Genomic DNA, 25,141 nt, shown 5'->3' with positions numbered 1-25,141 from the left:
AGGCTAGGAGGCTGTAAGTTCAATGTCATGGCAGAAGAAAGGTGGTTATCAAGGCTGCCTCCTTATGTTTCCATGTTACTCATTATTGTGAGGAGAAAAGTAAGCCAAGAACAACCTTACTTGTAAGGATATAGACAAAAAGCAAAATTGTGCCCATCTGCCTTTCAGCACCAATCCTGTGAAGATGGTCAGAAAGACAACCACATGCAGATTTTAGGTGGAAGAGTTGCAAAGGAGGCAGGAACAATTCATTTGACATGCACCGGAAAAATAAGTGTTGCATTTTGGGAGGAAATCAGAAATATAGCCTATTTTTTGTATGCAACACAGGGAAGAAGTGGAGCCAATCTCATTCAAGTGCTGGATACTATAACAAGACAAAGTGTTTTTGTTGAGGTTGACAGGTATAAGAGTGAGGTACTCTGTGCCTTTGTAAGGGTGAAATAGTGGAAAGCAGATTATTTGTGTTTGCGAGGGAAGATGCTGCCTCTGGACCGACAAGGTATCCATTTCAGGAAAAATGTGTGTGTGGGAGGAACACAAAGGTAAATTCTATTTGTAGGTGGGAGAGTCAGGTCCTGTGACACTGAGCCGCGATTGACTTTTGAACAATGTACAGACAAACAGGTCAGAGAGCTGCATAGAAATGTGTGTGTGTGTGAGGGTGAGCATGCAGTAGAGATAGATAGAGCTGCTTTCATTGCTCCTAATAACTATGCTACATTTGTTTCACATATGTGTGTACGCGCGTAAGAGACAGACAGAGAGTGTCTGATGTTTGGACAGGAATGGACCCAGCATAATGTACAGTCTACAGGTGTGCATGCTTTTTGTATGTGGCATGTGTGGTACATGCTGGTGTGTAAGTGAGCCAGATTAATGAATGCCTACTTTGATTCTGGATTCCCCAAGCCTTACTTGCTGCACAAATATCAAGATGAGGTTGTTTTCCCAGACAGTGGAAGTTTATTGCTGAAATTTCTGAAGCTGGAGTGAAGAGACCTAGATACTAAGTAAGGGAAGAGGAGTCTCAGATTGGCTCCCACAAACAAGTATTTACACACTATATGTGGCAGGGGCAGCTCCTCTATTTGAGCATAGGAGCATCGCTCCTCTGGTTAAAATGCCACCCCTGCCCCAGAATGAAAGATACAATGATAATAAAGTTGATTTATTACCATTTTGTTTTTCATTAACCTACATTCTGAGATGAGCGTCAGCATGGGTCGGCGCCACTGCTGTGTGGCAGCAGTAGGGAGGATAGGTGGGCTGGCTTGGTCAGTTCAAAATGCGCATGTCAATTTAGCCGGCCGTCTTGTGATGGCCAGCCAAACATGCACTTTTTAAACCTCTCAAACCAGCTCCCTTGAGAGCAAGCAAAGGCCTCCAGTGCTCTTAGGAGCGCGAAGAGAGCCCACTCTATCCAACCCTGCAGCTTTTCTTATGGTGGTCTACAGCATGAGAGCAGCACCAGGATTGGATAGGAGAGATGGCAGGGGCTCGCTTGTCACAGAAAAGGACACCGGAGTAAGGGTGTGCCAGAGCGAGGACGTGTAGCAAGGTAAGTTAATTTTCTTTTTCAATTGTGCATTTTACTTGTAATGTGGATTAAATCACCGACACGCATTACATTACCGTTTAAAAGTTAAAGTTTTAACTTTAAAACGATAATGTAATGCGTGTTGGCTATCCAATATAATTTTGCACCACCCTCGGTAGGTAGGTACCGCCCCTGATATGTGGTTTAATATGTGGAAAACAAAAACCTGTTTACGGCTTTTTTTTTATTCAGTTATTATATTTCACCATTCTCAAAATATTGCCATACTTTGTTAAAAAGAACAGTGCTCTGATCTTCCCAATCCTAGATGCCCTGTTAACCACAGTCGAACTGTGAAATGATTACATTTCATTCTGTTTTGACTTCAATATGTTCTATGCCGGGAGTACTGCGTTTATTCTTTGTGTCTGTCCAATTAGTCTAATGCTAGCGTGCTGCACAGGGCTCGGACACGTGCCTGAAGTGTTTAGTAATTCTAAGTGAGACAGGCTCACGTGAGAGATAATGTGAAAGGAAGTGCTGCAGCCGTCTGCACGACACGCCTCCGAGGGACACTTTTAGAAACAGCATCCATGCACACACACCCGCTTTAGGCGGGAGTCTCCTGATTTAGGCCAGCAAGCAAATGCCCGATTTATCCTGGGCGGGCTTCTACCGACAGGAACTGGTCTTATGTGACTCGGAGTGTGCACTACCAGGAGCCTGCTCCTGCAGGCCAGTACACATTTTTGTCACGCTCTCTCTGCCAGCCTTAGCTTTCTCCTGACTGACAAGAAAAAAACCCGTATGGTTCCATTTGTGATATCCGTCCAGCAACAGCACACTTACAAGTCCCATACATGACAACAGACCGGGTTCAAGCCAAAGTAGAAGTGAATGGGAGAAATACATTCTCCCGAATAACATATTTACATCTCCCACTTTTCTTTTCTAAAATGTTGGCATGCATGATGAAACAGTGCCAATCAAACCTATGAGCAGGCACTGCTCACTGGCTAGAATTCTGTCTGTGTTTACCCTGTGCAAAATACAAGAAACAGACACTTGCAAGTCAACAGTCTTTAATGTCCATTGGCTCTCACCGCAACCTTTTCTGCTTCAGAACACCTCGTTGGGGCGCCGCCGCTGTCCCCAAGAGTCACGGAGCTGGACGTCTATGTTAAAACCTAGAATTATGAACCGTATTACTTACTAACTAGATCACCGCGAATATGTTTAAGGCATATATCTGGGGTGTTTTTCTAATTTAAGTCACGTTTGGAAGACAACTATTATATCACATTGTAAGTGTAAGTAACAAAATGTGATTTAGTTTTTGAATCTGTTCTAGTTTGACATCCCATTACATTATTATTTTTTCTGGAGGGCTACGGGCGGCACGTGACTCGTAGAGGCATCAAATCCTTGCATTTAGATTGTCATCTAATATTCAACATATTTGTTTTAAATACACCCTAACGTTTAGAATGTGTCCAACATCCACTCAAATGAGGCACAGGACTGAATAAAGGTAGATTTTCTGTGTTAACTTCGTTAGTCTCCAGCAGCAATTCAACATAGCTCTGTGATCTTTTGAATGCGACACATACACACATTTCATCTCTTTAAATGACTGACACAGAAGGACATTGTGGAATGACCCTGACAATCCAGTGCCTCAGCGTGGCAGATGGGGCTGGCGCAGAATCACCTGACAAGCAGCTATACTGGCCAGGGCCACTGGTTTCCCAGTGTAGCCAAAGAAGTCAAGGAGAGGCTTCTAATGTCCTTATAGTCCACATCGTTTGCAATAATGACCCCTCTGCCCCAGGAATCAAGCTGCTAATCAACAGCTATTGATCGAGGAATAGTCATGGGAATTGGTTCCTTTTCTGTTTCTCTTCTCTCACAAAACCTTTAATCAGAGCAGAGTTTTATGAATAAAACAACACAATATACCAAATCCCCACATCCAAAGAATGTCAATAAACGCACGGGAAATGTATTCTGTATGTTGCCGCTATCTGATGTTTGTGGTTCTGTGTGATAATATAAAACCGTGGATGGTGAGTAAAAACAGAAAAAACTAAAATGAACCTATCTTTTGGAGGTTGTACAAAAGACAAGAGACTTCCCCATAAACAAACAGTTTAATACCACAGAGACAATTTATAGGCCTTTACTAAGAGCGTTTGTCCCCAAAACCGAGGGACATGGCCGTCATCAATGGAAAATCTGTTGATAACTTACAGGAATTAATTTTTACAACTAGTAGCCTGAATGAAAAGATTTATTTGAATTTGGGTCAGCACCACTAATCTCAAGGAATTTCAAGTTAATCATGCTAATGAATCCAAACAACAAAGCGCATTATGGCCACTTAGCAACCTGAAAAAAAGTTTCTTTTTGCTTAAAATGCAAGGTTTCAAGAATACAAGATTTTCAAATGTGGAAAACTGAACACTTCTGCAGAGCTACAAAAACAAAATGCTACAGCAGTAGCCCTCAACATATACAAACAATCGGGTACTGTTCATTTTATTAGATTTAAAAAAAAAAATTAAATAACTAAATGTATGTGTACATGGCAGCCCTCTACCATACATTTTACAACGCAAACATACCCCATGGACGGAATGAAAACTGTCAGACCTCAAGCAATAATCTTAACTCGAGATTCACTGGATAATGTATACAGCGAGCAATTATAAGAATTTAGGGCCAGATGAACTAACATTAGGAAAAGTGATTTTCAAACTGGGATTGTCTCCTAATCGCAAAAATGAAATCACTATTCCTAATGTATAAAAAGCTGTATTTTAAAATAGCGACATACCTCATGAATAATAATGGGGTACGTCGCCCTTTGCGCCCTCCTAGGAATCGCCACCATCACAGGGATGGTTGCCTGCTTTGGCTAGCCTACCACAATGTTTGTGATTGCTTTTTAGGTCTCGCCTGAGCCAGCGCATGCGCTGCCCGGCGAGAATTTTTGTAAACGGGCTTTTAAAAGTCCTACCAAAAGCTGGCTGGCCTAGAGTGTGCGGTTACGCATACAATGACAAGCAGAGGCGCCATATGGCTTTCCTCTCTTGTCATGGTGCACGCACACCACTCGCCAGCCTACTTTCACTTTTCCCATCGCGCGCACCACTCGCGTCCACTTTTTGCAGCCTACTTTCAATTTTCACATCACGCGTGCGCACCACTCGTGTCCAATTTTTTCTTGCGCTTCTTGTTTACCATTGAAAGCACTAACTCCTCCTAGCCATTAGCATCTTGTGTGTTAAAATCCTTGCATTGTCCCGATTCTTGCATGCCAACACCTTCTTTTTTTTAAAGAAAAAAGCTCCGTTCTGCGCCCCCCACGTCCTGTGCATGCTAACTGCTCTACTTGCACTTCTCTGTCCGCTGTTTGCAAGCGTCTTCCTTATGTACCACCACCTCTCACTCTGAATGGCATCTTCTTCTGCTTGATATACTAAACTTCTATATTAGATTCTTGGTATTCGTTGCCATTGCATGCCAGCCTGTTTCACCTCCTGCCTCCCTGCATGCCAGTTTCTGTGCGTCTACCCCTGCATTATGTGCGGATCACTGTTATGTGTCAGCCAGCCTGTGTGTGAAGCAGCATGTCAGGCAACTTACATTTGTGCTAGACCAACTGGCGTTTCCCCTGCCGATCTTTAAGCTAAGGTGAAGTTACTGGATCATTGGCGCACATTACGTGGAAACTGCACCTCTTTTCCCTGTTGCACCTTTTCTTTTAAAACTGTAGCTACATGAACCAACAAAAGCTCCTGCCTAGCTTGCACCAAATGTCTCGGGGTCTGCTGAGGAATTTCAGAGTTGAGCCCAATATCTTGGGTACTGCCCATGTTCTCTGCTGCTTAATATTGTTTAGCGAAAATATAAGATCAGGTTAAAGGATGGCTGGCTGACTGACCAGTATATTGCAAGTCGGTATAAATACAGTCGAAGTGGAGTGCTTTTCCATTAATTTATCACCTCAAGTTTCACTTTAAATGTACACAAGCATATGTAGGTAGATTTACAGACTATAGATTATTTCTGCAGATATGTACCATTGAAAGCTTGGGACCGTATGGCATAGTTTTGTTCTTCCAAAATAATTTTCTTTCAGTGAGAGGAAGACACTTATTTTATTAAAGTATAACTTGAGGGCTCTCTCTTGCTTATAATTACATTTATATTCTGGAAAGCTGCTCAGATGCATTTGAAATTAGTACGGTTTTGTGGATCAGTTCATACAGTACAATATGCAAACTGTTTTGAGGTCTTGCCCTATGAAAGACTGTATTGTAGATGGTTTACCTAGCTTGTATCTGGAAATATTTTTTTTAATATATTGTCAAATTGGGTTAGCATGGGATATGTATATTTTGCAACACTGTACACGAATATCGATCTCAGAGTGAAACTTAGTTGAGCGGAAAGCCGATCGCGCAGAGGAAGGAAGTACACAGTTCATTTCAAGATGAGTCTTAGGCTATGGCAATTTACCCCACCTCCCTTTGCACACCCGGGGGTTCCAGGGTGACCCCAACATCTAGTTTGTCAGCTCAGTTCCCTTTACTGTTACTCCTGACTTCTTGGCACCATAAGTTAGATGGCCTTTCCTTGCCATCCCATGTACCTTAGGGGAATAAATGCACATGCTTCCAAGTGTACAACTTCCTTTACTCTCAACTCTACGTTGTGGCCGGACATCACGGAAACAGCAACTTTTTATGAGCTCAGCCAGCTTTAACAGCGTTCCTCCTAAGCACTTCTGGTGAGCACTCACTCATCTTGCACTATCCTTCCGCCCCATGTTGTCTTTGGTGAATAGCTCCCTACTCCGCATCAGCACAAAAGGACTGTACCCAGAGAGCGAAGGTGTCCATCTGTATGTCCACAACATTTTTTTCAACACTACCTCCCATCCCTTCTTATTTTCACAAGCTGTTTGGCTGGTACCTTTCATTACCCGATTAAATCGCTCCACTGCCCCTTTCCCTGCTGGGTGATAAACAGAAGGATAGACATGCTTCACCTCATTTCTTTTATAAAGCAATCCTCCCACTCACTTTTTGGCAGTTCTCTAATGGGCAACGGCATATGGCCTAAACAATCAACAACTTTGTTCTGTACACCTGGCACATATTTGATAATTATAATCTTGTAACTGCATAGAAATCCTCCCAATTCTTGCAGACGCCTTCACAAACCCTTCTGTTGTAAGCAAATGTACCATTGTTTTGTGGTCCATTCTACATCAAACTCAGTACCCAAGTGCCTGAAAAGGCTCCGTATCCCACACACAAGCTAGTGTCTCTCTCTGTCTTACAGAATGTGCCTCTTCTGTGGGTGTAAGGCTTCTTGATGCTAACTCAATTACATACTCTTTCTCCACCCTTCTTCTGTATGCGCACTGCACCCAAACCATTTCCACTGGCATCCACAGTAAGAATGCGTCATAGTTCGGGAGCAAACCCCTGAATGGGTGCTGAACTACAAATGTCATTCTTTATGTTCTGTCTACCTCTCTCTACCTCTCTCTACCTCTCTCTCTCTACCTCTCTACCTCTCTCTCTCTCTAGCTCTCTCTACCTCTCTTCCTCTCTCTCTCCCTAGCTCTCTCTCTATCTACCTTTCTCTCTCTCTACCTCTCTCTACCTCTCTCTCTATCTACCTCTTTCTCTCTCTACCTCTCTCTACCTCTCCACCTCTCCACCTCTCCACCTCTCTCTACCTCTCTACCTCTCTCTACCTCTCCACCTCTCTCTATACCTCTCTCTCTACCTCTCTCTCTCGACCTCTCTCTCTCTCTACCTCTCTCTCTCTGCCTCTCTCTATATGCCTATCTCTCTCTACCTCTACCTCTGTCTACCTCTCTCCCTCTACCTTTCTACCTCTCTCTTTACCTCTACCTCTCTCCCTCTCCCTCTCTACCTCTCTACCTCTCTCTCTCTCTCTCTACCTCTCTCTTTCTACCTCTACCTCTCTCTCTCTACCTCGTTACCTCTATCTCGTTACCTCTACCTCTCTACCTCGTTACCTCTACCTCTCTACCTCGTTACCTCTATCTCTCCACCTCTCCACCTCTCTCTACCCCTCTCTACCCTTTTCTACCCCTCTCTACCCCTCTCTACACCTCTCTACACCTCTCTACCCCTCTCTACACCTCTCTACCAGTTAAATTCCGGAAAGCCCAAACCATCAGTATTTCAAATCTGCACGTGAAACGTGGGTAGGATGAGCCGTGCAGCTCATAAAGCGATGTTCTTTTTACATAATTTGTATTTAATAGAATTGGGAAGAAGGAGAACAGTCTCACAGTTGAGATAGGGATTCACATACACTGGCGACCGCTTTTGAATTGGCTTTAAAACCATCCAAAGATGGCTGCAGCGTCTGCGTGGGATGCGGTGGACTAAGTGGCAGCCAGAACCTGATAGCACTGCTTGTCCTTTAAAAAAAAAAAACAAGCATTGGCATAGCCAATAGGTCTCCCCTTTGGGACCTTATAAGTGTTTAGTTATCCAGTACAATATCGTTGGTGCAACAACATCAAGTGTTGCATGGCTAAACACTTATAAGGTCCCAAAGGTGAGACCTATTGGCTCTGCCAATAGGTCTCACCTTTGGGACCTTATAAGTGTTTAGCCATGCAACAGTTGCATAACTAAATACTTATAAGGTCCCAATTGCGAGACCTATTGGCAATGCCAAAGCTTGTTAATAAAGCAATCTATTTTGTAAATGCAGTACTGTTTCCCTTAAAGAAAACGGGGCTGCATTTATAAAGAAAAGTTTCTTTCTTTTTTATTCTTTTTTTTTAAGAAGACGTTTGGCCCACTGCCTACTCTTACACAAACTTTTTTTTCATTCACAAAGCAAAAGGGGCCCCAAGGAATCCCTTCCCATTGCGAATGAGTTTTCACTACAAATTCGTAGCCGGTAAAAGATTACGTTTTGTGACCAGAATTCGGTTGCAAAACATTATTACATACCATTCTGATTCAGTATTTGGAAGTGACGCCATTGGTATTCGGTAGCAAACACCAATTACGAGTTGGTAAGCTGTTACCAAATCGCAATTCGAATGAACATACTAAATAGCTTTTGTTGCGGTTGCAAGTGGCCCTATTCTGAGAATCTGGCTTTTTGCGACCTCAAAAAGGCTTACCACGTCTGGCCTTTACTTACCATACATATTTAAAAAATCAGATGTCTGCTTTAGACTTGTAACATTATTTAGGAAGCTATTTTTTTATCACTAAAAGCTCCTCTCATATTTGCACAGTGCTTCTCAAATCTGGTGCCTTTGCCCCAAAACCGTGACATTTTGAAAAGCAGTGCTGGACCAAGTCAAACAGATAACAGGAATATGACTCCAGCTATCCCCCTAACTAATTGACTTATGGTGATGTAGATGATGACAACACATAGTGCTAAGATAAAGATTGAAGCAAACACAAGGAGATGATGGATGTAGCGCTGAAACCTTTCGGACACTCACCCCCAGTCACAGATTTGGGTTAAAACCATCATCGTTCCTTAGCTCACTTCGCCACCTCAGTTCACCAAACAGCGCCAAAGTTATTAGCAAAACAAAAAATGCTTTGTCTATGGGAAAAGTTGGCTCTAACTATAAGTGCCTACTGGCTATCACCAGTAGGATCTAAATATATATATCTTCACAAATAAAAGGTTATGCACAAAACTATAGAAATTCAGCTGAGAGTTATTTCAAGTAATTGTAACTCGGGCCCTAAAGTAACTATAACTCATGCCCCTGTCATGCACAATTTTTGCATCAATAGTTTTATTGTAATTTTTGCAGTCATAATATCAATGAAGCTGTGGAAGATCAAAAATGTAATATGTGGAGTAATTAGCTGTGTGCAACGGACCACCAACATTAATTTGTTTCACTTTTTGTGGGACGTGGCTGAAGCAGACTCCCAAGATGGCTGCCAACAGCTCCTGGTTGAAGTGTTGACAGCCAATCACATTTCATCACTGGGTCTTATAGATACAAATTTGGATTTTGGTTAATATCTCTAAAACTACTGAACAGATTTACACCAAATCAGAAAAGGGCACTTTTCTGGACCAATATCTACCCTTCTGCCAAATTTGGTGTAATTCCGTTCAGCGGTTCCGGCTGTTGCTGTGTCTAAAATCATTATGGGAAATTGCATAGGGAAAACGTGCTTTGGGACCCCCCTTTTTCTCAGTCCCCGCTAAATGGATCACCCCAAAATTTTCAAGACAGCAGCTGAAGTGAGTGACAAACTAGTTTTTAAACTTTTTTGAGGATTTGTCAAACGACACCACAGTTATTGGCAAAACAAAAAACACTTTTCATATGGAAACTGGGTCCTAACTATAACTACCTACTGGCGACCCCGCATCCAACCCTATGCGGACAGCCAAATGGGCCCAAGGGACCCCATTACCCTGTGGTCTTGCACTGTTTAAAGGAGAGGGAGCACATGGCCCTCCTCCCCAAGCCTTAAAAGCACCAGGGTACCTCATCCTTCAGGCCCAAAAACATTTATTTTAGGGGAAGCGGCAGGTGCCCACCCATGCTGAGCCCACATGGCTCCAGCAACCCTATCTCCCTGGGCCATACTTTAATTATACTGGAGCGGGGCGCATGCCACCTCCTTCCTAGCCTTAGCAGGCCCTGGGACCTCCATCCCTGGGCCAAATATATTAATATTAGGGGAAGGAGGTGCAGAGCCCCCCTCCTCAATGGGCCCCGGGGACCGTACTTTGATTATACGTGAGGGGGCATATAGCCCCTTTCCTGAAACTTAATAGACCTCGGGGACCACACCCCATGGGCCTGCAGTTAACTTAAAGGAGAGGGGGCATACGATTCCCCTACTAGAGCCCTAATAGGCCATGGGTATCATGTCTCCTAGGAACAAATTCCTTAACAAAGGATAGGGGCCTGGCAGCCCCCTTCCCATGCCTGAATAGGGCTCGGGGACCCCATTTCCCACGGCCACAGTTAACTTAAAGGGAAGGGGATGGGCAGCACCCCTCCCTGAGCTTATTGTAGCCCTGGGCCTGTTTTATTTTTAGGTGGGTGCCCCGGTGCCCACCTGGGGCTTCCACCATGCAGCAAGTTAGGGCCCTGGGGCTCCCCCCACAGCTCCACTTACCTCCAAAACTACTGTGGGAGCTAGCATTACTCATGCCTGGTGGCAGCAGCTGCTTATGCTTGCTCCCTCCGGGCAAGGCCAATATTTGCCAAAAGTCTGCTCCTAACTAGTAGGAACATTTTTAAATCTCCTGCTGGGTGAGATTAGACATGCCTTCCTTCCCAGCGCTCCTGCAGGCAGGGAAAGCATGTATGCTCGCACTGGCAGGAGATTTAAAAATGGTCCTGCCACGCAGTCCTGTGGGCAGGAAAAGTATTGTGTCTCTGGAGTGGTGTCCCTAGAACACAGTAATTGAGTTGGGCCCGGAGGATGGGATCCCCGTGGTCTTAACAAGCTCTGAGAGGGCGACTGCTCAGCCCCACATCCTTTGAAGTTTGAATCGCCCATGGGGCATGCGGTCCCTGGGGCATTTTGATGCTTAGGCCCCCCTCTCCTTTTTATGAATTTGGCCATGGGAGTTAGGTTTTTTTCACTAAAAAAACACAAGGGTTAAAGTTACATTATAGTTAGACTTCAGCTCCTAAAACTTTACAGCTTGGGCTCAATTCTCAGACAAAAAGCCTCTGCGATTCTTCCCTCTTCTAAGTGACCAGTTTTTGCAACCTGGTAAGGAGACACTGGAAAAAGTAGATAGCAATAGTGAAATCCACAGAAATATTTTTTAATACTTACCACACCACAGGATAAGAGGCATGCATCATGCAAGGTTGCTTTCAACTATCAGAGATAGGAAACATTGGAGGTCTGTTTAGACTTAGAGGGTGCCCTCAATTTTGTAGGGAAGGTAAAAGTAAAATATGGTTTATTTTGTGTCAAATATTAAAGTGCTTATCTCCATGGGTCTGTCAGATTGAAAAGATAAAGGCTGTGACAAGAAAGAGGTATGATATGCCAGTACAGACCCGTAATATATGCCATTTTTTCTTTATTTGTGGATGTACAAAGAAAGGCATGACACAGCAACCTAAATGGTACATAAGGATAGACCAGCATGGAAGGATAGTAAGCTCTGCAGCTAAACTGAGGGACACAAATAAATAACCCTACACTTGCATGCATGAAGAAACAAAGAAGCACGTGAGAGTACCCTTAATGGCCACATCCGTATAATTTATAACTGGCAGATGGGATAACAGCAGTAAATCAGATGGTTTAGTTGTTATGTGGGCAACAGAGCAGGAAGTCAATTTTGACAATAGCTATGAATGCTGTGAGTGAGGGGTAACGTGCATCTCAGAGAAAGCATGTAAGCAGCTCGAGGGAACCATGCCATTTAAAGGTCCTAGCTGGAGGAAGGCATGGGGCTAGGATGAAGGCCATGGTGTTTCAAGACAGATAAGGGTGGTTAGATGCAAAGCACAGTGTCTTAGTAGCATTGCATTTGGTGTGCAATGGCTGCTGTACACTTTGAAGGCTAGGAGGAAGATTTTAAAGAAAGCTTGGTATTTAGGTGTTAACCATATGGCTTAGATGTGGTATTAGGGTGTGGGGTGTGCCATGGAGCATTGGAAAAGCAAATGACAGGAAACATTCAGGGAAAGCAACTGTGGTGGTAGGCTAACTGATAATATCTTCCTCATTAGCAAGTGAGCATTACCACAGTGATAATGGAAGATTTCCCTGGTTGGTGGGGGAGTTCGTGGTGAATTAAACAAACGTTGGTTAGCAGATAACTGGTAGCATTTGTGTAAGTGGATATGAGGGATCACATTAGTAACTGGCGAAATTAGCATATCTTTGGTAATAAAATGGGACACGTTAGTGGTAATAGCCGCTGATGCAGAAAAGTAGGGTACTATTAAGTATGAGTGATTTAAGAACCATTAGGCATGCGCTCTTCATCAAACCATAACACCAGTGCTGCCACCAAAGTGAATGACCATGAGTGCAGTTCATGCACCTCTGTTTGAGTCTATCAGTGCATCTAAGCTGTGCTGGGGATAATCATTCTCTGTACCCCCTTTTCCCTTCTGAAAACGATTTGTGGAATTGTGTGGAATTCCATCTGGACAGGTGAGCATCTCCCCGGGGTGCACGGCCGCATGCCTACACATTTTTAGGTCTCGCCTACGCAGTGCACATGCGCTGCATAGGAGGACCTTTAGCCGTCACTTTGCTGTTTTTTGAAGCACATACTCGTGCTTGTGGCGGCATCCACCTTGCGGGTACAAGCAGCGGCGCGCATGCTAATTGCCCGCTGCTCGCTCCCGCAAGGCGGATGCGCCACAAGCACTAGTGTGCTTGAAAACAGCTGCTGCCTGTTCCCTTCTGAACTGCTTGTCTTTCATGCGCGCGTTTGTTTACATTAAGCGGCGCGCGTCATCGCTCCTGGTTAATCTCTCCAATGCCTCTGTAGCCGTCTCTCTCTGCCTCACTTCCACTTCTGTATCTCCTCTGTGCCCCTCAATGCCATGGCCCTCCCTCTGCCTCTCTCACTCCTCACCCCAGCCTCCACTCCTCCCTCCCCTTTCCATGTCCTCTTTCCTTCCCCTCTCTCTCTGTGCTTTTCTCCCCTGCTGCACTCTCGGGCTTCCTCTCTGTGCTTCTCTCCCCTGCTGCACTCTTGAGCTCCCTCTCCATTGCTTCTCTCCCCTGCTGCACTCTTGGGCTCCCACTCCGTGCTTCTCTCCGCTGTTGCACTCTCGGGCTCCCTCTCCGTGCTTCTCTCCCCTGCTGCACTCTCAGGCTCCTTCTCCGTTCCTCTCTCCCTTGCTGCACTCTGTCTCCCTCTCCGTGCTTTTCTCCCCTGCTATGCCAATGCTTTTTTTAAGTCCGTTGAGGTCACTTCCTCCCGCTTCATAGATTTGGCACAATTAACTTGAGAACGGATTTTGCACAATTAACTTGAGAACGGATTTTTTCGGTTTTCAAGGAAGCTTGTATATTTCATTTATCTCGAATAAGTAATGGTAATGGACAAACAGCAGTTGTTGTTTTAGTTTCTCTTCGAAGTGCAGGGACTTATACTACATGTCCCATAATACCTTTTGCCACCTACGAGCTTTCATTTGTGCCGTGGCCCCTCCTTCTAAGGTCGTTCCCCATTTTCTAGCCGCACATGCATTGATGGCGTTCCAGAGGATTATGAGCTCGGAAAACTAAGATGCAGTAAGTAAGACTTTCAACCAATTCCATGTGTTTATTTTGCCGTTCATATTTTACTTCGTGCCTCTGCATGACCTCTCTTGAAAGAGTTTTTTCGTGTCTAATATTAAAATTGGTTTAGAAGTTTGTCTGGCTTAAATGCAGCCTTCATTTTTTTATATGACCCAGGGTCACCGCTATGCTTGCTTTTCACTTTTAGATTGGCAGTATTGCAAGAAGAATGGCTGTCTCGCTTGCAACATGATTGCGGTTGCTAAATAAAAATTAGTTGTTCTTCATAGCTGCCAAGTTTCAGATTGCTTATATGTGACATTTTACTGGATTCTGTGTACTTATGTAACATTCAGTGATACAATTTGTGACACTTTCGTGGAAGTAAAACGAGCAATGATGTACAGACGCCGTCGGCAAAGAGACACATTTGGAAACTTTCACGGGGTGAGTGCATGATGAAATCAAAAGTTACCTTATAATTGCATTATCGCGCAAGAGGGTTGTGCGTGTTAGCACTGTTATAGTTGAAACTAAGGAGCACCCTATGGTTACGATATACACATGTATATCAGCCCAGAATTGCATGTTAAAGAAAGTGCTTGACTTTGTTTTTCTTCCGTTTCTACGTATTTACGTGAGAGCATTTTACATAAGATCCTCTATTTTTAAATTCCATGCGGATTTCTTGTTTAAACGTCATCTATAACAAGCATTGACATAGCCAATAGGTCTCGCCTTTGGGACCTTATAAGTATTTAGTTATGCAGCACAATATCCTTGGTGCAACAACATCAACTGTTGCATGGCTAAACACTTATAAGGTCCCAAAGGCGAGACCTATTGGCTATGCCAATGCTCGTTGCTTTTGTGAACAGCACTTTTCTCCCTCTGCCCTTCACATGCAGCTGCGCATATTGTCAGCCACCTTAACCACCAAGAAGGTGGGCTCCTGTGGACAGAGAGACCTGAGAGAGGGCGAGAAGAGAGAGTGGCCTGAAGGAGAGACAGAAAAGAGAGAGAGATGGGGGAGAAAAAGGGAACGGGTGGTGTGAACATTTTTTCAGGGTGGCTTCTAGTTGGCAGTCCAACGCTGGATCGAAGCCGAAAGAAGAGGCAATGTTGCCAGGAGAGGTGGTGTTGACTGAAAATTAGCCTTATGGGGACTTCGGAGAGGGGTGCAGGTGGGGCCGAGAAGCATCAGTCACGAGAAGTTCCCACAATGTCCCAAGACGCGGGCGTGGCTCCCTTTGCACTATATGGAAAGCTGCAGAGAGGGCTTGAAGAGCGCTGGGAATTAGCTTGAGGTCCGTTCCACCACACGGATATGCACCAGCGAAAAGTTATGTGCAACATCCTCACCTTACAAAATGAAATACCGTTCTCTGCTTTAGCCTCTGCACTTTACATTTATAGTGCCTACTTCAGTACAATGGAACACGAAATGCTGCATCTATTTCCAACGAGGATTAAACCGACTGTAACTTTTAAAATATACTTGCCCGCAATTTCCTGCCGCCACCTGCTGCCACAGAATGAAGACGCTGCCTTTTTAAAGTCTGCTGAACTTCAGCGAGCCCGCCAACTTGCGTAAAACGACAGAATTAATCAGCGATAAAACCTTTGGAGGCAAGTGACCCGTTACTCTGACAAATGCATTCTGACAGGAAATCGGCAGAGGTCTGGCGCTCCGCCAAGATCCGCGCAGTGAGAGAGCGCGCGGGGAGCGCTTCCCACCTCATGCGCGTCTCTGCATCGATACGCATGGAACTCTGGGGGCCAACATCCACAACTCCAGAATTTAAAACGGAAGTAACGCATTTACATAGGTGAACTCAGTACATTACGATCTCTAAAAATGTTTAGAAAAATATCTGAAAGGGGACAAAAGAATCAGTGAACAAGTTGCCAGCAAACCAAGCGATTACTTTGCATTTTTAAGGTTTTGTGGACTTTTTGCGAAAGCATATCTATGAAATATAACGTCAGACACCTGCATACATCACACAAACCTTTTGATCAGCGGTGTAATATCAACGCCTCAAAACACAGTATCGTGATGTTTATCAAGTTCTTTATCCAGGACTGAACGCACATAGCTGCCCCCTGTATGCTGGGCACAGCTGACTGCAGCAAACCCTGAAATGTTTTAAGGAAGACTGATGATCCAACAGACCCAAGGTGGCCTGAAGGGCCTTAGGTGCCACTGGTGCGTGTAGCCTGCTGGTGCGGCTGATTTCACCTTGTCTACCTGCTGCTGTGAAATGACAGTAAAGTTATATTATGGTTTTTTTTTGGAGCGCACATATCCTGAAAAGGGTACCCTGCTTGCAACAGATCACTTGGCTTGTGGGAGATGGAGAGGAATACCTGGAATTAGAAAAGCAAAGTTTTAAGTTTCCTTTTGAAGACCAGGAAAAAGTTGGCAGTGCGAAGTTGAGAGGGAGCTGAACCCAGTGTTTGGCTGCCAGGTAAGGGCAGGGCCGGCTTCAGCTCTGGTGGCACCAGAAGCGACAATCCTTTTTGGTGCCCCCATACCCCATGACTGCCTGTTCAGACTCTCTCACTACCACCAGGAAAAAGTGCCCATCATATCTCCAATCATAGGTTATTGATAAAAACAACGCGGCCCCCAGGAGGTTAGCACCCCCTCCACTGGTCAGCACCCTGTGCGGCCACACCCGTCAAACTGCCCTAAAGCCGGCCTTGGGTATGGGAAAGAGCGTCCGCCGCCCTGGAGTGACAAGAAAACTTTTACCAATGAGCATACAACGGTTGCAATGGAGGCTCTGCAGGGCAGGCGAGAGTCCCCATGAGTCATACATGTCATGCATGTTCTCCTCTCCTGAGCTGCATCTGGCCCGACAAGGCATTTATCAGTATATTTCTTATTGCAGCCGACCGTGAATAACTAATGCACTAGCGCAAGCACTGGCCAAGTCTTGGCATTTCTAAATGCCTATTTAACTCATGCACAAAACTGCTTAAGACCATGGCATGCGCATTTTGTGAGGTTTTTTCTCATTTGCATTTGCGTAAATAGAAGTGAATTTTTTTTTTAGAGTCAGAGCCTTCATTTTGACACATGTTGAGAATATGTTTTCGAAAAAACAAAAACTGGCACTCTACTACAGGTTTAGGCTAAGCATTTCCTAAACCAATGTTCATGCAGTGGTTTTGTAATAATATACAATAAATGGTCAAGTAAACATAACAAGGATACTTTTTAGAAGTATTAGTGATATCATATCATGACATATTTGATGACAGACATTTGCTCGTTTAACAATGTTGTTGGGGTTTATCTTTGCTCCCATGTCTGAAGCATCATACCTGATTAATATGTCAATTTAAAATTTATCTAGCAAAGTGGTATATTTAGTAATATGCACATATACCTTTTATCATGTTGTTACTTTCAATTGAATCTTCTATTTATGAAAACAACACATTACATTGCAATGTAAGTGACCATCTGTCAAACTTGACTTGGACAACCAGGTTTAGGTTTTTCTGTCTAAATCAGAAGCTAAATCATGGCCTGCAACATGTCTTGTTGTAGTTAGGAAAGGGACTTCTTTGTATAATATATTTTTTTAAATCATCTTCTAGAAAATGTTACGATGTAGCCTAAATGAAAGTGGTGCCTACCGTGTTATAATTTCTTTTTAATTGCTCTTCTCAAGCAACAAGATTAACTTTGATACATGTTGTTGAAGCATGAGTTGGGTTTACACATTGGACACTAAGGGGCAGATATACATACCTTTAGAATAGCGATTTTTTACAAATTGCTTTCTGGTAATCAGTCTTCTAACTGTATGAAAGTTTTCATTTTAAATTAGTGATTCCTAGTGCATTGCAAAACGACCTACCTCATTAATATTAATGAGGTAGGTCGTAATTTGCGACCCACTAGGAGTCGCCATCAGAGGGATGGTGGCCTGATTGGGGCAGCAGACCACAATATCTGTAACTGCTTTTTAATGAAGCAATCTTTATTTTGAAATGTAGCCTGTTTCCCTTTAAGGAAACGAGACTGTTTAAAAAGAAAAGTTTCTTGCTTTTGTTTGAGTCAGAAGACGCAGTGGCCCCATGGATCACTGCTTCCTCTTAAACATACTTTTCTTTTTCATTCACAAAGATGAAAGGTTCCTAAGGGGAAGGGGTCCCTTCCCATTTGCAATACCGCTACATGCTCAAGGGCAGCTCCTCCGCTAAGGTGGAGGAGCGTCGCCCTACTGCTTTAAAGCAGTGCAAAGGAAAACTAAAATGATAACAACGGAATGTGATTATCATTTTATTTTCAGTATTGCAGTTGCACTGCAGCCAGGTTGTTAGGGTGTGGTGGGCCGGGCTTTTCTGATGTCGAGGGAGGAGGAGTGGAGGCTGCACCTTAAGTGTGCATGATGGTTTGGCCGGCCATCTCGGGCTTGCCAAACCGTCATGCACATTTAGCATGTTCCTCAAAAAAAAGAGATCGGCCCCACTAATCTAAAAGACAGGGTACCTTATTCAATAAATGTATCATAAATCAAATTGTCTTGGATAAATTCGCTCATTCACAACCTCTCATACTGTGCTGTCCATATATTCACACACATCCTCATAATACTCTTAAGATGGGACCCATCAATCAATTATTAAAATCAGTTTAATAATACACTCAATGAAAAATTGTTGTACAATTATATATAACAATGTAATCATTTAAAAAAGACAAAAATATTGCTAAGCAATCTCAAATACTCTTAGAATGTTATCACCAAGGCGTCAAAAAGAGAGACAATAAACATGACAAATATTAGTCATCACAGTTGTGTTAATTCAAATGAATCTATGTCACATAAGCCTGTAAATTTTGTAATAAATGTACTTCAAAGTTCCTCGAATGTAACAATGCAAAACAAGCATTGAAGCGTTTCGGTGGAAGAAATATTGTAGAACCACCTTCTTCAGGACAATAGCAATCTTAGTGTCCCTCTGAACAATAAAATATGTGCCTTATAGTTCTGATCCTCCAGTCAGGATTTAGGGCAAAGATTAAATTAAATCCCAATTAGATTTACACTGAGTTCATGTAATACTTGCCAGGGCTCAATTGCCCCCGCCATGGTACTTGAATGCTTTTTTCCAATTAGTTTCCAGATTGTTTCGAATGTAGCAGGACATTGGACTCGGACCTCACGGATGTTACTATAACCCTGAGGTAGATGAAAGCACTATAGATGGGGGGGACATTGCAGCAAAATTCCCAGACTCATTGGAGGGCTTCTTAGTCCCCACTACAACGTTCTGGCAATAGGACTATGACTTTATGACATAGGTTTCTTATATTCTCCTGAACCTATTAAACAATTTACTCATTGGAATCTGGAAACTAATTGGAAAAAAACGTTCAAGTACCACAGCAGGGGACAATTGAGCCCTAGCAATTATTACATAAACTCTGTGTAAATCTAAGTGGGATTTAATTTAATCTATGACCTGAATCCTGACTGGAGGATCAGAACTATAAGGCAAATATTTTATTGTTTAGAGGGATACTAAGATTTCTATTGTCCTGAAGAAGGTGGATCTACAATATTTCTTCCACCGAAACGCCTCAAGGCTTTCCTTGCTTTGCATTGTTAAATTCGAGGACCTCTGAAGTATATGTATTACAAAATGTACAGGCTTATGTGACATTGATTCATTTGAATTAACAACTGTGATGACTAATATTTGTCATGTTTATTGTCTCTCTTTTTAAAGCCTTGGTGATAACATTCTAAGAGTATTTGAGATTGTTCTTAACAATATGTTATCTTTTTTAAATGATTTGTTTTTTATATATAATTATACAACTGTTTTTTCATTAAACGTATTACTAAACAGATTTTAATAATTGACTGATGGTTCCCATCTTAAGAGTATTATGAGGATGTGTGTGAATATATGGACAGCATAGTATGAGAGGTTGTGAATGAGCAAATCTAGCCAAGAGAATTTGTTTTATGATACACTTTGCATGTTCTCCACGGGCTGTATTGTACTGCCTACGTGGAGAACATGCTCATCCTCCCAGTCCTTCTCTGAGTGCCGAACAAAGGCGTTCACACCAACTACAACGCTGCTGTAAGGCAGTGTGGTGATTGGTCAGGGGATTCTGGGATGCTGTGTGCTTCCTGCTGGAGGAGAGGCGGTGGCTGGCGACAGCGACCACCAGGTAAGTTTTCTTTTCTTTTTTCTTTCTTTACTTTTTTCTACCCCCCTTCCCCCTCCCTCCCACCACCATTCCCTACCAGGCGCCACTGTACATGCTTGTAGTTAGTAAAATATTAATGTTTTGCAACTGGAATTCAGATGCAAAACATTAATACATATCATTCCAAATAAGTATTTGGAGGGGAGACCCCTTCCAGGTCCCTAATCAATATTTGGTTGCAAAACCAAATTGCAATTCAGTCCCATGTTACCGAATAACAGTTTGAGATTATTACATACCAAATCAGTCAGTCAGTCAGAAAAACTTTATTTCGGCTGTCAGCCATAAAAGTTCATGAACACAAAAAAACATAAAACATATACAATAAATACAAAGGAGCTAGTGCATAATTGAAAATGTATATATAAAAACATACAAACATGGACTAAAAGAGCACTAAGTTTAGGATGGATAGTATCACAAGGTTTACCTTAATGTAATAGTAAACGTCTCCTGGTTAACCACATTGAGAATAGGAATTTAGCAATCACTGTGACAAATAGGGGAGAAGAGTCATACTTCAGCAGCCTGAACAAATCTCTATAGTTCCTAACCCCCATGTTTTTTACCAACTGGATAATCCATTTTCGACGGGGGATTTTATAGGCTGCACAGAAAAATATAACATGAACCTCTGATTCTTCTTGATCACCACACCCAGGGCAGGTTTGGCTACTTGAACCAACCCACTTATTCGTTCTTGCAAATAGCGGGAGGGAGCCATGCCTGAATTGCATGTATAATTTCTTGGCAATGACCGGGTGGATCAGTTCTAATGCAGGCTCGAAGCTATAGCCATTTTTAACTTCGAGGAATACCGAGGTCAGGTTGGGACTATGCACTGATCTGAAAATCTGGATCAGATTATGATCCTCCAGGGTTTTTGCCAGAGATTTTTTGGAGGATAAGGGGCATGACTCCTCGGGTGTGAGCCAAAGGTCCTCTCTCCCTATTGCCCTCAGAGATTTTTTTACAAATGCTTACATACCAAATGCTTTTCTGCCAAAACAAATGTGTCGATTTTCCGAATTGCTTCATTTGTGAACACAAAAAAGCTTAGTACATCTTCACCTAAGTTTTGTGCCTTGCACTATCTTCACTTAACACAAGATACACAGTTGATTATCCTTATCAACTACTAATTTTAGATCATCTTGTGAATTCAATGAGTATCTTTAAGAACATATGATAAATTTACAGTTGGTCAATATTGTGCAGACCTTGAACATATCAAACGCGAGCCCATTCGTGATTTGCAAGAAAAGTAACTTTTTGTGCACCTTAAGATTTATCATTTGATAAAATACGCTCTGATCACATCAAAAAAGCAATCACAGATGAATTCATGAAAGACTTACCCACCCAGGGAATTTGTGGGAATCTTACCTGTTCTAACCGGGTTGTGCATGCAAGTTTGAGAAACCATGCCTTGGAGAAGAGATGTGGATGCTCTGCCACTCAAGTCCATTACAGCAGGAGAATTTACAGGCGGCTGCTGGAGAACTGGCTGGTGTGGGATATGGTTGTGTGGGGACTGGCTTGGGGGAATGCCGTTTTCAGAGAGAAATTCTTCCAGGTCCATGTATTCCAACTGGAAAGTGTCCCCATCGTATGGCAGAGTCTTGTCCCATAATGTTGGACCCAAGAAAGCTGACTGTGGGACTGTGCCTGCATTGCCGTCATCATCTAATTTCTTTTCTTTGTCTAGAAGCAAAAGTAGACGTATCAATTCACTGTCACAAAAAGGTTCATTCCTGAGTTACTACGTCTAGAACATATACATTTTGGGAGCAAAAGTTAATTCTTTTTATTACCACCTGACCAACCTTTAAATTTATGGTAATCAAGATAGGAAATGAAAACCGACAACATTGTTTTTGATGCAGGATGTCTGTCAAAAAGCAGCGCATGTCCCAATCGCCATATTCAGCATAGCATTGGCTTCAATAAACTCTCAATACAATGGACCAGATATCTGCCACATTCTTTCAGATGACCCACATTTACAAAGTTCTAAATAAGGCCATGGCCTGGTGCATTATAATATCATTTATTTCTGAAAAGAGATATTGTGTGTTTTTGATCAATTCACCCAAAAAAGAGACATAAAAGTCCTCCAAAAAACCCAAAACAGAAGGCCCCTTAAACCTGTAGGAAGATTTGTACTATTGGGTGGGGCTGTGGTATCTGGTGCATGTAATGGTTCAGTGTGTTTAGACATATGCCGGGCAGCGAGGCTGGAATACCGGGGGTACAGTGGTGCCCCTCAGCAACTGTTTCTCTAGTTTGGAATTGGGGATGGTCCTCTCTGGTCTCCAGCAGTGGCAGGGCTGTGCTGCAGATCTCCCTGGTGTTACAAGAGGTGTGATGGAGCAGTGGCAAAGTGGTAGGCTGCCACGCTGGAGGTGTGTTTTATTCCATTCCATGGAATGGCATTTATACCTTCTCTGAGTCATTTATTGCATCTCTGTTTGCCCTTTGGGGGAGACCCACGGCCTTCCAGGTTAAAGTCAGCTCCACTGCCATCTCACATCAAGATTGACTCTACAGGCCTTTCAAATAACTAGACAGTCCCCTGCAAAGTGAGATAAGTTGTCTATAGGTGGCTACTATGTTGGTAGAAAAAAAACCTATCACTGCCACTTCTTCACCTCAGCTGATTAAGAATGCCTTGTGACTGCAAAATACTATCCTTGTTATAGATCTGCTTAAATTGACGTGATTCCTTGGATCTCTGCTAGACCTCTGCTGGAATTACCTTACTTCTGAATAAGATAGAAGGGGAACCTGGTAAGAAACTGGCCAGAAGTGGGAATGGCTACACAGGATGGGTGATTACTAACAAGCAAAGGGGCATTCTATATGCATGAAAGCCCTCATCTCACAGATGTCGGGCCGTGTGAACAGCCACTCTTACCCAAACGTATCTTTTTACATGAAACTTGTCCATGGTAAATGTAATGCAACATTGCTAAAGTGGTTGTATAATGTAACTGCTCTTATGTAAAGCGTACTATATTCCTGGAAGCCCTCATCTCAAAGATTCCTAGCCATATGAACTGGCACTCTTTTTTAAACATATCTTTTCAAACAAAACTTGTCCATAGTAAATGTAATGCATCACTGCTGAAGTGTTCATATAATGCAACTGTTCTTATGTATTGCAACTATTCTTATGGAAAGCGCTGCCACCCATTTAGGTCTTGCTCCCACTGTATAAATTGCAAAAATAAAAGAAATTATTGTCTTTGAAGGACTAAACATGACAGCATTGTATAGTAGTTCTGGGCCAAATCCTTTTTCTAACAGTTGAAGAATAGCCAGTGGTTCTTAACCTTTTGACTTCTGCGGGCCTCCAACGAATCACTACTGGAAACCAGAAGCCCAATCCTAGGCCAATAAAACAATACAGACAAATACAGAAACAAGTATGTATCCCTCAAATACAAAAATTACATATTTACAGAGAACGTTGAGAACTTTACATTTTACATTTTTTTTATATGCATATACTTTAATAATCTGCTAAAAGATTTCGTTTTCTAAACACTCATGGACCCCAGTTTAAGAACCGCGGGAATGGGCTTTTGAAGTTGAATAAACTGTATTGCCAATAGCTCTAGGCTCGAGCCGGAAACAAACTACCTGCTGCTATTAAAACAAATTGTTGTGCAGATCTGCTCTCTAGCAGAGTCTTATACATGCATATATTTTTCATGGACCCAAATATGATGAAATATTGTTGGACTTCAAAAAAAGCTTGGTTATTGAGTTTTGGGTCTGTAAAGTTTCATTATTTAGCACATATGGATAAATATAATGAAAATACTTTCCTATGACTATTGAGTAAGTAAGCGTTTTCCTGACAGTAACTACTTTTTGATTAAATACAAATGCCCAGAATTGTTTATTTGTAGGGGTATTCACATATTTATTCGACCTAGGCAATTGTCAGCATTTTACAATTTGACATTACGTGAAATTGTGATTTTACATTTTTTTGCTAGAGCAATGTTTTTGTCCGCAAAATAGCCAGCCAATTTAGCGCACAGAATTAAATATAGTGAACAGATTTATGTGTGACAACATTTTGATCCAATTCAATTGTTAGCACTAAATGCCCAGAATTGCTATTTTGTATGGGGGTCTGTATATTCTTATTCCACCCACGCAGTTGTTCAAAATTAGCACAGCCTAAAATAGTAAAATATTTTCATTTTTTTCTGGCACAATTTTTGACTGCAAGATTTCCCTTCAAACCACATTTTGTGGGCTTATAATTTACAAAAAGAATAGCGTGTGTATCTTCCAGACCAAATCTTTGCAGACTTAACAGAATGACAACATATATTCCACACTACATTTGCAGACTTTATTTTACATGTGTTAATTAGGGTGTATACAACAATTTGACTGGGTTTGACATTTGTTAGCCTCATGAATTTTGTAAATATTGATGACTAAAGGTGAAGTCCCGGACTTTTAACCTCACCTATTTTTTTCATTCTCTAATTTATAATGACAACTTTGGGAACATTTTGAATTCCACTTAGGGTAACAGATGTTTTTGTTTTCAAGTACTACAGATGATAAATTCTCAGTGCATATTTTCATTCAGGGTCATATTTTGCAAGATAGCAAGCATTGGAAAATATCACATTGGCTATATTGTGTGGAACAAACTAGTAAGAGACTCCAAAGCATCTTCTTATGCTTCTCACTCTATTCAGTGCTACCAGTAATGCACATAAATTACTATGTAGTTTGCAGAATCGTTTAGGACAGTCTTTTAAACTGGGAAGCTACAAACACCAGTTTTTAGGCTGTGCATACTAAAAACATATATTATCAAAGAAGAAGGGGGAGTAAGGACTAGGAGCTGATAAATGGCCTAAGCCTGTGCTCCGAGATTATAATCAAACCAAAAAAGGGGGTCACTGTTCCTAAGAGATACAAAGAGGACGTCTATGTTCTGGACAGGATATAGGGGACAGTCAACAGCTGTTTCTTGTTGCCCTCACACAGGGATCAAAAAGGGGGGCACTGTTCCTAGCAGATACAAAGAGGGCGTCTAGG

General features: G+C 42.5%; 1 protein-coding gene across 2 annotated transcripts in view; it reads right to left on the bottom strand.

Annotated features, from left to right (window-relative positions):
* Window positions 1-25,141, bottom strand: part of HLF (HLF transcription factor, PAR bZIP family member) — a 311,511-nt gene that overhangs the window by 279,081 nt on the left and 7,289 nt on the right. For both annotated transcript variants that reach the window (XM_085617163.1, XM_085617164.1), the window contains exon 2: window positions 21,452-21,769. In XM_085617163.1, the coding sequence (XP_085473289.1) occupies window positions 21,452-21,769 (318 nt within the window). The remainder of the gene's footprint in view (window positions 1-21,451; window positions 21,770-25,141) is intronic.

The sequence above is a fragment of the Triturus cristatus genome, chromosome 7, assembly GCF_964204655.1.
Source record: "Triturus cristatus chromosome 7, aTriCri1.1, whole genome shotgun sequence".
NCBI classification, from domain to species: domain Eukaryota; kingdom Metazoa; phylum Chordata; class Amphibia; order Caudata; family Salamandridae; genus Triturus; species Triturus cristatus.
Note: the sequence above shows the minus strand (reverse complement) of the source record. Positions and strands in the feature narration are given on the sequence as shown.